The 12,960-nt window shown below is 40.3% G+C and overlaps 1 protein-coding gene across 1 annotated transcript in view; it reads left to right on the plus strand.

Moving 5' to 3' along the window:
• Positions 1-12,960, plus strand: part of NECAB1 (N-terminal EF-hand calcium binding protein 1) — a 193,812-nt gene that overhangs the window by 171,423 nt on the left and 9,429 nt on the right. Inside the window, exon 10 of the mRNA XM_078441947.2 lies at positions 2,227-2,339. Within this exon, the coding sequence (XP_078298073.1) occupies positions 2,227-2,339 (113 nt within the window). The remainder of the gene's footprint in view (positions 1-2,226; positions 2,340-12,960) is intronic.

Consider the following 12,960-nt stretch of genomic DNA (forward strand, 5'->3'; position numbering starts at 1 on the left):
GCTCATATTGTATTGGTGAAAACTTATCAGTTGGTTACACCTAACTGCAAAGGATGATGCAACACGTGCTCTAACTGTACCTAGAAAGAAGAGGAAATGGATTTTGGTGAATAGCTTGGAGTCTTTGCCACAGTGAGCCTTCCGGTCATTAAATATTCATTCTTTTCACATATATAGAACACACCCAGAGTCTTCTCCATTACTGCTTCTGGCTCACAGTCTAGGATCTCTGCATGATGATCTGTCCTCTCTGTAAGATCAAGATGTAGACCCTTGCGGTCCGATATACTTATGAACCAAGAAGTAAGCTATCTCCCCTCACCACTCCCCCCAAACACAGAGATAAAATATACAATGATAAAACCGGGCCAGGAGAAATGTCATAAAAAGTGCAATTCAGGAAAGGCATGAGTAGGAAGCATACGGCGTTCACTGGTTCGTTGCAACAGTGAATTCATGCTGGGAAGGTATTTGTCAGGGAAGGAAGTTCTGTGATGGGACACTGAATCTCCATTCTGGGAGGAACCCCCTTGTCCATTGTTCTTCTTTTGAGAGTTTCTTCTCGTTTCATCAGCCTCTGTGACCACATCAAAAACAGCTCACTGGAGAGTACTGTACTCTGTAGGAGTTACGCGGTATTGATAGCTTGTGTCCCGCTCGTGTGCGTTTGGGTGCCCAAATATTACTTTAAGGCTCACTCAGAGGATTTTTGAGACTAGAATCAAGATTTATTTGACAGTACAGTTCTGTCAAAAATTTAATAGACTTCTGGTCAGTTTACATATCGTCAGTTTCATGCGCTAGTATCGATACCTTAAGTTATTCTACACACGTTGTTTTCAAACCTTGTTGATTTCTTTACTAAACCTTATAAAGGCAAGGATTCTATCTTGATTCGTCACTGTATGCCCAGAATCCAGCACCCGGCATTTGCCTGCAGGAAAACAAAGTAGGAACAATTATTGAATACATAAAGTGCCTAACATCATACCTATTAGATACCATCATACCTAATAGATACCATAATATCTATTGGTATTACGGTCTTCGACAATGGTAGCTATTAACAATGAAGCAAGAAACTCATCGGACAGGAGACAGCAAGCTGGGTGCTTAATTCTGGCTCTGCTGCTACACAGTGCAAGTTATTTTCCTCATATTCTGAATCATCCTTACATTCTTGCTGTTGTTTTGCACTTAAATTTTTTTTTTTTTATTTCAGAGCACCCACGTAGGGGAGGGGGCAGGGGGAGAGAGAGAGAATCTTAAGTAGGCTTGATCCCACGACCCTGGGATCATGACCTGAGCCGAAATCAAGAGTTGGATGCTCAACCAAGTGAGCCACCCAGGAGCCCCTGTTTTGCACTTTTGTAACTCACTCCCAATCCTTTTTTTTTTTTTTTTTTTTTTTTTTTTTTTGCACTTCTGTGATTCATTCCCAACCCTTGATGATGGAAGAAAGGCTTTATCCTGAGATCAAAATGCCATGAAAAGCTCACAGGCAGAACTGTGGGAAAGTCTTCAAAACTACAGGTGCTATAAAGGTGATAGGATTTGTTACAAGAAGCAATTGGCATCCAGCCCAGTGTGATCCGTTAAACACAGTCTCCATCTGATGCCATGAGATTTTGAGCAGGGCCTATGGCATATCTTAGGTGGTTAATGTTTGAGAACCCTGTGACGGTTCATGTACCTTTGGAAATGCAACTTTGAGCGCACGTTTCTTGAAATTTGGTTGTTTGTAATGATGTGCGAAACATGTCTATTATCACAAAATACTTACGGTGAAGGTGGAGCCGTCTGGTGTGTGGGGTAGGACCACTCTTTAAAAATGACTACAGGCTGGTGATCCCAGCCCTGGCTGCACATTACAGTCACCTGGGGAGGTTTTTGTAAATACCAGTGCTTGGATCTCACGTCCAGAGATTCTGATAGAAGTGCAATTTTAAAACCTCCCCAGCGCTTCAAATTGAGAACCACTGCTTTTAAAAGGGAAGTATGTCATTGGGAAGACATTCTCTTTGCACTTGCTTCGAGAGGCAAGAAGAATGTCCTGCCTGCATTATGGCTTTTATACAGTGTTGTTGCCTTGGATCGGTCAGGGTCTTCCTGTTGGTCGTATTTTCAGATGAGAATTGTTTGCCTTGTGAGGAGGGCTGGGCTGGGCTGCAGGGGGTCAGCTTCAGCAAGGCTCCAGAGCAGTGACACTTGCCTCTTCCTCCGCAGCACATCATGCTTGTGCAGCGTCAGATGTCTGTGATAGAGGAGGACCTGGAAGAATTCCAGCTTGCTCTGAAACACTATGTAGAGAGTGCTTCTTCCCAAAGCGGCTGTTTGCGGTAAGTGCTCCCTCGCGTGCAGGATGAAGGTGGGGCCGACAGAAAGGCATTTGAGAATCTCCTTGTGTTTCTGTTGATTATTCCAGCCTTCCGGGTGATGCATTTTAGCAGACTTTAGCTGGATGTTGCTCTTTTATTCTTGGGCTCTGTGTGGATTTTGATCACTGGGGGCACCAAGGGAGATACAACGGAGAGAACGATTTGAAATGGAGAATTTTGCATAGACTGAAATCTCCCCTTTTGCCTCCAGGCAGGCCCACACTGATTTAAAATCACCTCTGGTAGATGAGGCCCCAAGTCCAGTACATCTAGCTCTGATTGCTCCCTTGGCAACATGCCCCATATCCTAATAATCATTTCAGCCATTATGAAACTGCACAATATCTGAAGTCTTGATTACAGGTCATTAAAAAAAAAAAAAAAAACAAAAAAAAAAAAGCAAAAAACCTCTTTCCATAGCCGCCCCAGCTCAGGCTTCAATTATCTTAGGCTACTAAAATTTATGATCTATTCCTCATTTTCAGTTTCTCTACTCCAAGTGGTCCAACAAACAGTTACTAGAAAAATTTTTCCAGAAACAGTTATTATAAACTGTTCCCTTAATCAGGAACTGCAGTAACTCTCTGAGTGTCTTAACCAAGGGCTAGCTGTTTCTCTGGCGCTGTGTTTGTCCGACTCGAGAATCCATAGCACTGCTACCATTGTCTCTCCCTCACCGGAGCTTGCCCAGCTGCCCACTGCCTTTCCAGCATAATCCGTGCCTCTGGCCCGGCCATTCTCCCTCCCAGAAATGCATGGCCAGCTAGTAGGTCTTGGCCAAGCCCACATTCTGCCTGAGTCCAAAGCCCAACCCCAGACTCATCTGCTTCTGGAAAACGACCACAACCAGAACACCCCTGCCTTGGGAGCTGGTTTAAACTGCATTTCATAATGCTTTTCAAGTATTCCTTCGGTAAAGCTCTTAAATGCATGTGTGCATACGTGTGTATTACACACACACATAGAAACTCATACTTTATGTCTCTGAGTACTTCGGTGTTACTCCCAGTAATTCTGTTTTATTCATGCTCCAACAGAATACCTCCCCAATTAAGAAGTCTGGCCCTGGAGTTAAAATTGGGATCGTATTTGTTTTGTGATTTAGGGAAAGATCCTTATTGGCTCTAAGCTTCCGTTCCTCATCTCGAACTTCCTAAGGTGATTGTGAGGGATTAACTGAGTGCTCGGCCCAGAGAGGCCCAGAGACCATGAGCTGGGGTTGCTATCGCTTCCTCATCTGGCTGGCTGACCTCTGACCCACTCTCTGGCATTTAAGGGGACTTGCTCAGCGCTGTTTAGGGCAGACGCTCACCATCTTCCAGTCATGCCATTGTAAGAGAAACACAGGAGATGCTGAGCTTGCTTTGTTGTTATTGTCGTCGTTCTACTTCACACCAAACTCAGAAGGGCTCACATTGAAACCATTGTAGTCCTTTTAGTTCAGTGACTTAGGGATTTGCCAAACTGGGAGTCCATATAGCTTTAAAAGCCTACTCACATAAAACTGGAAGTGACTGCTTGGAAAATGCAAAAAGAGTGTGGTGTGTGTGTGTGTGTGTGTGTGTGTGTGTGCGCGCGCGCGCATGTGTGTGCGTATGTGCACCTGTACACCATCCACTACAGAAAGTAGAGCACGGTACTTGCCAAAGAAATGGGAACATAGAGCAGATCAAGTCTGGTTTGGTTATCACAATCTCCAGGGATGGTTTAGCCTTCTTGCATTTATAAATAGGGCACAAAGTTTGCTTATTTTTTAGGGTTCAGAGATACTGCTTTAACGTGTGTGGGACAAAGGGCCTGAAGCCAGGCGGACGGCCCCGGCAGGGGGAAAGCAGGTGTGGGAGAGCAGCTGAGTAGATAGATCTGTGCTGCCTGCCACCGACTCTGTCCTCTCAGCAGCCAAGGAAAATTGCTCCCTCGGCTCCAGCTGTGAAGAACAGGGAGGGAGAGGATCCTCTTCCAGGGAGATAAATGGAGACTCAGCTTCTCCTCTTCCCTTGCACGACTGGTTTGTTTTTTAAGGACTCTTCACTCACTTATTGCTGATTTTTCGGCTGATTTCCTTCTTTTACTGAAATTCTCAAAAAGTAGACTTCATCAGATGGAAGGAGCATCAGAGAACCACTCCACATGGGTGCAAACCATATGGAATACACGTCATGCTGGCACGCCTGTCTAAATTCAGTTGCGCCGCTAATCAAATTCAGTCTCCTGTCTGCATCCATTGATGGGCGAATGGGCCGCTCACGCTGTCAGTCATGCTCCATCGTGCCCTGCACTGTTGCCTTGGGCTTGGCTGATACAATAAAACTCTGAGAATTACCACTTTTGCAGATTCTTCTCCCATAATGTTAGGCTCAGCTTCACCATGGCTAGATAGGAAATGCCGCTGTAACACAGAGTAGGAATTAAGGATTTGCTACTAGATTAAGCAGTGTGTGTCCATGTTCTTATTTCTTCTTCACTGCAGTGATCTGATGTATCACCTCCAGTTAAGGAGGAAATACGCTCAGATACATTAACCATCTTGCCCAAGTGTGTCTGACTCCAAAACCCACATTTAATCCTTCTTCCCCGTATTTGGTCATCGTTGAATTAAAGTTTCCTAGACTTTCTGTGGTTAACCATGGGTAGAATGGACAAGATCCCTTCTGTTCCAATTACAGGGTCTTATTGTCTTAAATTCCGGCAACTGAATTAGAGAGGCTTTTGCCCTGAAGGCACTTGACTATAAGACTTAGCTGTTTAGGGGCTGACAGAGCCCTTGTCAGAGTATTAGTCAATTGAGTTTTAAAATGAGTTGTTAGTGGAAAAGCCAAGCAGATCAGTTGTGTGATTCATCTATTATACACACGCACACACGTGTGCATGTGCACTGTTTGATGATCTTTTTGCTTATTTTGTAATCATGAAGGCTTATTAATCCCTTGGGGGGAGGCACCAATCGAATATATGTGTGTATTCTTAGAACCATGCTTGATACTGGGAAAAATGAGAAGAGTTTCTGCTTTCAAGGGTCTTAGAATCCAGTTGGGAAAATCAGTTGCTCATTCATGGCCTAAAATTTCACTGCTGCTAAGTAGAATAAAATGTTTTCTGAAGTCACTCTCAGATGTGAATTCTAGAATTTGTCTGTATTCTAAACTCTATGTCAAGGGCTCAGGAAACTTGAATGTGGAATTGTATTAGAATTGACCCTGAACTTTACCATGGCCAAAGAATCATCTTTTAAGAACGAATGATACCCTCTGGCGTATCATTTATCAGCATTTTTATGTAGGTGAAATAAATTGGTGGCTGGATCTTCGTGTGGAGAAGTGGAGATTGTCCCTCCCGATGGGCCTTTTCTCCTTGGTTAGGTTCTGTGAGTTAACATAGACATATGGGGAAAGCAGGAAGCCGAGAGGAAGAGAGTTTTTCCATGAAGAGCCAGCTGCCTTTGGTAACTTATCTTCAACCCCAATTGTTCCTGACCACATCCTTTCCCCTAGAACCTGTTTCACTGCCATTTTCCAGCTGCTAGGAATATTCAATCCTGGAGCTCAGGGCTGAAGCTCAGGGCTGGGCTGAAGCTCTAAGTGACTACATCCAGGGACAGCTTAGTCAAAGAACTCTTGCTTCAGCCAGTGAGTGGTAAGTATCACAGGAAGTGTGAACACATCGAGGAGCAAGACTGAAGCATATAGCCACAACTCAGCAATGTGCTATGTAATTCTAAGTTGGAAAATAATTGAAAGCTAATCATTCAAGCCCTAAGCCTTTTCAATGGAAATATTGCCAAGAGAAATGTTTCTAAAAATTATTTCATAATTAACCTTTTCTCGGTGGCATTACTGCACATTGCATATGTTATCTGTATTGTACAGTCTCAAGTAGCAATGTCCTTAAACACCATTGCTATGTATTGGTCAGTTTCACTCTTACCTGAAAGCACCCAGTCAGTAGCACAATTCTGATTAGCATTTTCACCCATGTCCCTTTAAGCCAAAATCTGCACTGGCCTTTCAGCTCTATCATCTGGCTCTTTACCAGAAGACCTAGAGTCAGGAAGAAAGAGAAGGGTGCAATACCAACAAGCCTTCCTTCAAGATCTGATCCTCAGGATGCAAGCATTTCCCAGAAGCCCTTGCTTCCCAGCATACATTCCTTGGCATTTCATTGGCCCAGCTCAAGTCACATGGTCGTTCCTGACTCCCGGGTAGGTGAGGATACCGGTGTCCAACAGAAAGGAGTGAGATGGTGATGACTGTCTCAGTCCAGCGCTGATGGGCTGATTGGATATATTGCAAACTCAACAGTGGCAAGGTTCTGTTAAGAAAGAGGGGGGTAATAGTTGGGGCAGTAGACAGTGTTTGGTATATCATCCCCAGAGTCACTTCAACTCCCCAGAGTCCCCAGAGTAATTAAAATTACTTAATCCACGTAAAATGTTTACACCAGGGTCTGGAACAGAGTGATACACATGTTAGCAATCATCACCATTGCTATTAGTGTATATAAATAATATAATGATCATCATCATTATTATTGGCTTGCTGCTTCTCATTTTCACAAATATGTCTTTTTTCCTTCAGTTTTTTTTTCCTGGCCTCGTTTTCTCTCCAGTTTCTTTTACTTCTGTCATAACTTCTCAGCTTTAGCACCATTGAGGATTTAGCCTTTGTAACTGCTCATCCAGTGAAAGTGCTACTTTCTTCTTGGCTATTGAGCTAACGGCTGATACGCACAAAATTTGCCAAAGACTGGGCTAAATATTCTACACGCAACACTTTACTCCTCACAGTCCTGTTATTATCACCATTTTACCGATGAGGAAACAGGTTCAGTAATGGGCCCAAAGTGACAAAGCTAACAAGTTGTAGCTAAAGGTAGGCCTGCTGGGTTGTACCTCACACCGCTATCTCATTCCCCTGTGATACTTTCTTCAGTCCTTTAAAAGCGTGAGAATTATGCTAAAAGTTTTTGAATTCCTTACAGTCTAATGGATGTCTAGAAAAATGGAAGGTCCAATAGCAGGATAAGTTGGTATTTAATGTGATATGTAATATAAATGAATTAGTCTGTAGCAGGCAGTTCATGAAGAGACTAAAATGCTAGGCTGAGTATTTTAAACTTTATCCTAAAAAAGAAAAAAAAAAAAACAAACCTCATGGGTTGAAATTTGTCCATTACATGGTCAAATTAAGTTCGGAGATTAGAGACCCTTTCAAACTCTTACGGAAGCTATGGATTTTCTTCCCAGAAAAAAAACAGACATGCACATCAATTTGCAGCTCATTTCTGGGATTTCCAGGAACAGCCCCCTACACCCCACCAAGAGCTTATTCAAGAACTCCTAGGATTAGAAAATCTTTGATTTCACTTTCCATCCAATTCCTTTGATTCTGTTATAAACCTTTCCCCTGGAATATTTGAAATTGAGCTAACAATGTTTGCTACATCATACCTTAGTTCGGCAATCCAGATAAACAGCTTTGCAAAAAACATTAAACTATTTACCAGCAAAGAGCTAAAGGAAAATATTACAATTTCTGTGTACAGTTACCACCACCTGCTGGTCATACTTAGGTAAATCCTAAACTACATTTAGCTTGACTTTTACACTGATACATTCTCTGTTATCTTTTAAATCAATATCCTTAAAACAGTGTGGAGGTTCCTCAAAAAATTCAAAATAGAACTACCCTATGAGCCAGCAATAGCACTTTTAAGAATTTATCCAGCGGATACAGAAGTGCTGATTCATAGGGGCACATGTACCCCAATGTTTATAGCAGTGCTTTCAACAAGAGCCAAATTATGCAAGAGCCTAAATGTCCATCAACTGATGAACAGATAATGAAGATATGGTTTATATATACAATGAAATACTACTTGGCAATGAGAAAGAATGAAATCCTGCCATTTACAACAACGTGGATGGAACTAGGTGGTATTATGCTGAGTGAAATAAGTCAGAGGAAGACAGATATCATATGTTTTCACTCATATGTGGAACCTGAGAAACTTAACAGGAGTAACGGGGTAACGGAAGGGGAAAAAATAGTTACAAACAGGGAGGGAGGCAAACCATAAGAGACTCTTAAATACAGAGAACAAACTGAGGATTAATGGGGGGGGGGGGGCAGGGAAGAGGGGAAAATGGGTGATGGGCGTTGAGGAGACATTTGTTGGAATGAGCACTGGGTGTTGTATGTAAGCGTTGAATCACAGGAATCTACCCCCAAAACCAAGAACACACTGGATACACTGTATGTTAGCCAACTTGACAATAAATTATATTTAAAAAATAATAATAAAAATAAATATCCTTGCTGTTGGTCTATACTTTCATTTTGATTTCTCATCTGAATATAATCTAAAACATTAGATTGAACAAGCTGGACTTACAGAGTTTTTTATTTTACTTTACTTTTAAATTCCAGAATAGTGAAAGCACAGTGTTACATTAGTTTCAGATGTACAGTATAGTGATGCAACAATTCTATACATTACTCAGTGTTGATCATGATAAGTGTGCTCTTAAACTCCTTCCCTGTTTCACCCATCTCCCCACCCACCTCCCCTCTGGTAACCATCATTTCGTTCTCTGTAGTTAAGACTTTGTTTCTTGGTTTGTCTCTTTTTTCCTTCATTTCTTTTGTTTCTTAAATTCTACATATGAGCAAAATCATAGTATTTGTCTTCCTCTGATTGACTTATTTTGCTTAGCATCATACTCACCAGATCCATCCATGTTGTTGCAGATGGCAAGATTCCATTCTTCTTTATAGCTGGGTAATATATCCTGTTATGTGCGTGGATAAAGGTGCGATGCGTATACACACAAACACGCACATATATACACACCGCATCTTTATCCATTCATCTATCAGTGGACACTTGGGCTGCTTCTATACTTTGGCTATTGTAAATAATGCTGCTGTAAACATAGAGGCGCACATATCATTTTGAATTAGTGTTTTTTTTTTTTTTGTTCTTTGGGTAAATACCCAGTAGTGGAATTACTGGATCACATGGTAATTCTGTTTTTGATTTCTTGCAGAACCTCCATACTGTTTTCCACAGTGGCTGCACCAATTTGCATTCCCACCAGCAGTGCATGACGGTTCTTTTTTTTCTCCACATCCTCACAAACACTTGTTTCTTGTGTTTTTGATTTTAGCCATTCTCCCAGGTGCTAAAATTGTGCTTTTGATTTGCATTTCCCTGATGATTAGTGATGTTGACCATCTTTTCATGTGTCTCTTGGCCATCTGGATGTCTTCTTTAGAGAAATGTCTGTTCATGTCTTCTCATTTTTTAATTGGATTATGTGTTGGGTTTTGTGTTGAGTTGTACAAGTGTTTTATATATTTTGGATACTAACCCTTCATCAGATACGTCATTTGCAAATATCGTCTCCCATTCAGTAAGTTGTCTTTTTGTTGATTGTTGACTGTGCAGAAGCTTTTTATTTTGGTGTAGTCCTAACATTTGCTTTTGTTTCCCTTGCCTTACGAGACATATCTAGAAAAATGTTGCTACAGCCAATGTCAGACAAGTTACTGCCTGTGTTCTCTTCTAGGATCTTTATGGCTTCAGGTCTCACATTTAGGTCCTTGATCCATTTTGAGTTTACTTTTGTGTATGGTTTAAGAAAGTGGTCCAGTTTGATTCTTTTGCATGTAGCTGTTCACTTTTCCCAACACCCTTTGTCAAAGAGACTATCTTTTTCCCACTGCATATTTTTGCCTCTTTTGTCAAAGATTAATTGAGCATATAATCATGGTGGGTTTATTTCTGGGTGGGGTATGCTGTTCCATTGATCTCCGTGTTTTTGTGCCAGTAGTATACTGTTTTTGATCCCAGCAGCTTAATACCAAAGCTTGAAATCTTGGATTGTGATACCTCCAGCTTTGCGTTGCTTTTCCAGGACTGCTTGGGCTATTCAGAGTCTTCTGTGGTTCCATATAAATTTTAGGATGATTTGTTCTTGTTCTGTGGAAAATGCTGTTGGTATTTTGACAGGAATTGCTTTAAATCTGTAGATTGCTCTGGGTACTATAGCCATTTTCACAGTATTGGTTCTCATGGATGCTCATGGATTGGGATGTTTTAAATGTATTGTTGAATTCACTTTGCTAATATTTTGTCGAGGGTTTGTATCTGTGTTCATCAGAGATGGTGGCCTGTAGTTCTCTTTTTTGTAGTATTTTCATCTGGTTTTGGTGTCAGGGTAATGCTGGCCTCACAGAATGAATCTGGAAGCTTTCCTTCCTCTTGTATTTTTTGGAATAGTTTGAGGAGAGGAGGTATTAGCTTTTCTTTAAATGTCTGGTAGAACTCACCTGTGAAGCCGTCTGATCCTGGACTTTTGTTTGTGGGGTTTTTTTGATTGCCGATTCAATTTCACTGCTAGCAGTTGGTCTATTCAAATTTTCTGTTTCTTTCTGCTTCAGTTTTGGGAAGTTACAGGTTTCTAGGAATTTATTCATTTTTCCTAGATTGTCTACTTTGTTGGCATATCATTGTTCATAATATCATCTTAATAATTCTTTGTATTTCTGTCATGTTGGTTATTTCTCATCTTCAATTTCTGATTTTATTAAGTTCTTTCTCTCTCTCTCTCTCTCTTTCTCTCTGATACGTTCTGGCTAAAGGTTTATTAATTTTGTTGATCTTTTCCAAGAAGCAGCTCCTGGTTTCATTGGTATGTTCTATTGCTTTTTTTAGTTTCTATTTTGTTTATTTCTACTTTAATCTTTATTATTTACTTCCTCTAGTGATTTGGGGTTTTGTTTATTCTTATTTTTCTAGCTCTATTATGAGATTTTTCTTGCTTCTTGAGGTAGACCTGTACTGCTATAAAACTTCCCTCTTAAACTGCTTTTGCAGCTTCTGAAAGATTTTGGAACATTGAGCTTTTATTTTCATTTATCTCCATGTATTTTTTAATTTCCTCTTTGACTTCATGATTGACCCATTCATTGTTTAGTAGCATGTTATTTAACCTCTCTATATGCTATTTCCAGAGTTTTTTTCTTGATGTTTATTTCTATTTTCATAGCATTGTGGTAAGAAAAGATGCATGATATGAAGTCCGTCTTTTTTAATTCCTTGAGGCTTGTTTTTGTGGCCTAACATGCAATCTATTCTGGAGAATGTTCCATGTGCCCTTGAAAAGAATGTGTATTCATTTTAGGATGGAATGTTCTGAATATATCTGTTAGAACCATCTGGTCCAATGTGTCTTTCAAAGCCACTGTTTCCTTATTGATTTTGTTTGGATGATCTGTCCATTGATGTAAGTGGGATGTTAATGTCCCTTACTTTTATTATATTACTCTTGATTACTTTATGTTTGTTAATAGCTGCTTTATGTATGTGGGTACTCCCATGTTGGGCGCATAAATATTTACAGTTGTTTTACCTTCTTGTTGGATTATTCCTTTTATGATTATCTCGTGTCCTTCTTTTTCTCTTGTTATAATATTTGTTTTAAAGTCTCTTGGCTGATGTAAGTCTTGCTACCTTGGTTTTCTTTTCATGTCCATTTGCTTGATAAGTGTTCTTCCATCCCTTCACTTCCAATCTGCATGTGTCTTTAGGTCTGAAATGAGTCTCTTATAGGCAACATACAGATGGGTCTTGCTTTTTTATCCATTCCACCACCCTGTGTCTTTTGTTTGGATCATTTAGTCCATTTTCACTCAAATTATCAATAGATATGCACTTACTGCCATTTTTTTACTTGTTTTATGGTTGTTTTTGTCCTTCTCTGTTTCATTCTTCTCTTGCTCTTTTCTCACAATCAGTTGGCTTTCTTTAGAGATATTCTTGGATTCCTTTCTATTTTTTTTTTTTTTGCATATATAGGTTTTTGATTTGTGGTTACCATTCTGTTTGTATGTAACATCTTATGCATATAGCAGTCTGTGTTAAGTTGATGGTTGCTAAAGTTTGAACTCATTCTTTACTCCTCTCCCCCCACATTATAGGTATATGGTGTCATGCTTTACATCCTTTACATACTTTACATTTACATATTGTGAGCCCTTTGACCAATTTTTACATATGCACTTAACTTTACTCTCTTGTGCTTCTCAATGTACTTCTTATTCCAACTCATGATCTTTCCATTCCACTCAGAGTTCCCTTTAACATTTCTTGCGAGGCTGGTTAAGTGGCGATGAATTCCTTTAACTTTTGTTTGGCTGGGAAACTCTTTCTCTCTCCTTCTATTCTGAATGATAGCCCTGCTGAATAGAGTGTCTTTGGCTGCAGACTTTTTCCTTTCAATACTTTGAATATATCATGCCACATCCTTTTAGCCTGCAGTGTTTCTGCAGAAAAAAATCAGCTCATAGCCTTATGTGGTTTCCCTTGTATGTAACTGTTTTCTTTTTTCTTGCTGCTTTTACTGTCTCCTTCCTCAGATTTGGGAAGTTTTCAGCTATGATTTCTTCAAATAAATTTTCTGCCTTCTTTTCTGTGTTTTCTCCTTCTGGGATCCCTGTAATAGGAACGCTATTACACTTGATGATGTCTCTGAGTTCCCTAAATTTATATTCCTTTTGTATTATTTTTTTTCCTTTCTCCT

The sequence above is a fragment of the Panthera onca genome, chromosome F2, assembly GCF_046562875.1.
Source record: "Panthera onca isolate mPanOnc1 chromosome F2, mPanOnc1 haplotype 2, whole genome shotgun sequence".
Taxonomy (NCBI): Eukaryota; Metazoa; Chordata; class Mammalia; order Carnivora; family Felidae; genus Panthera; species Panthera onca.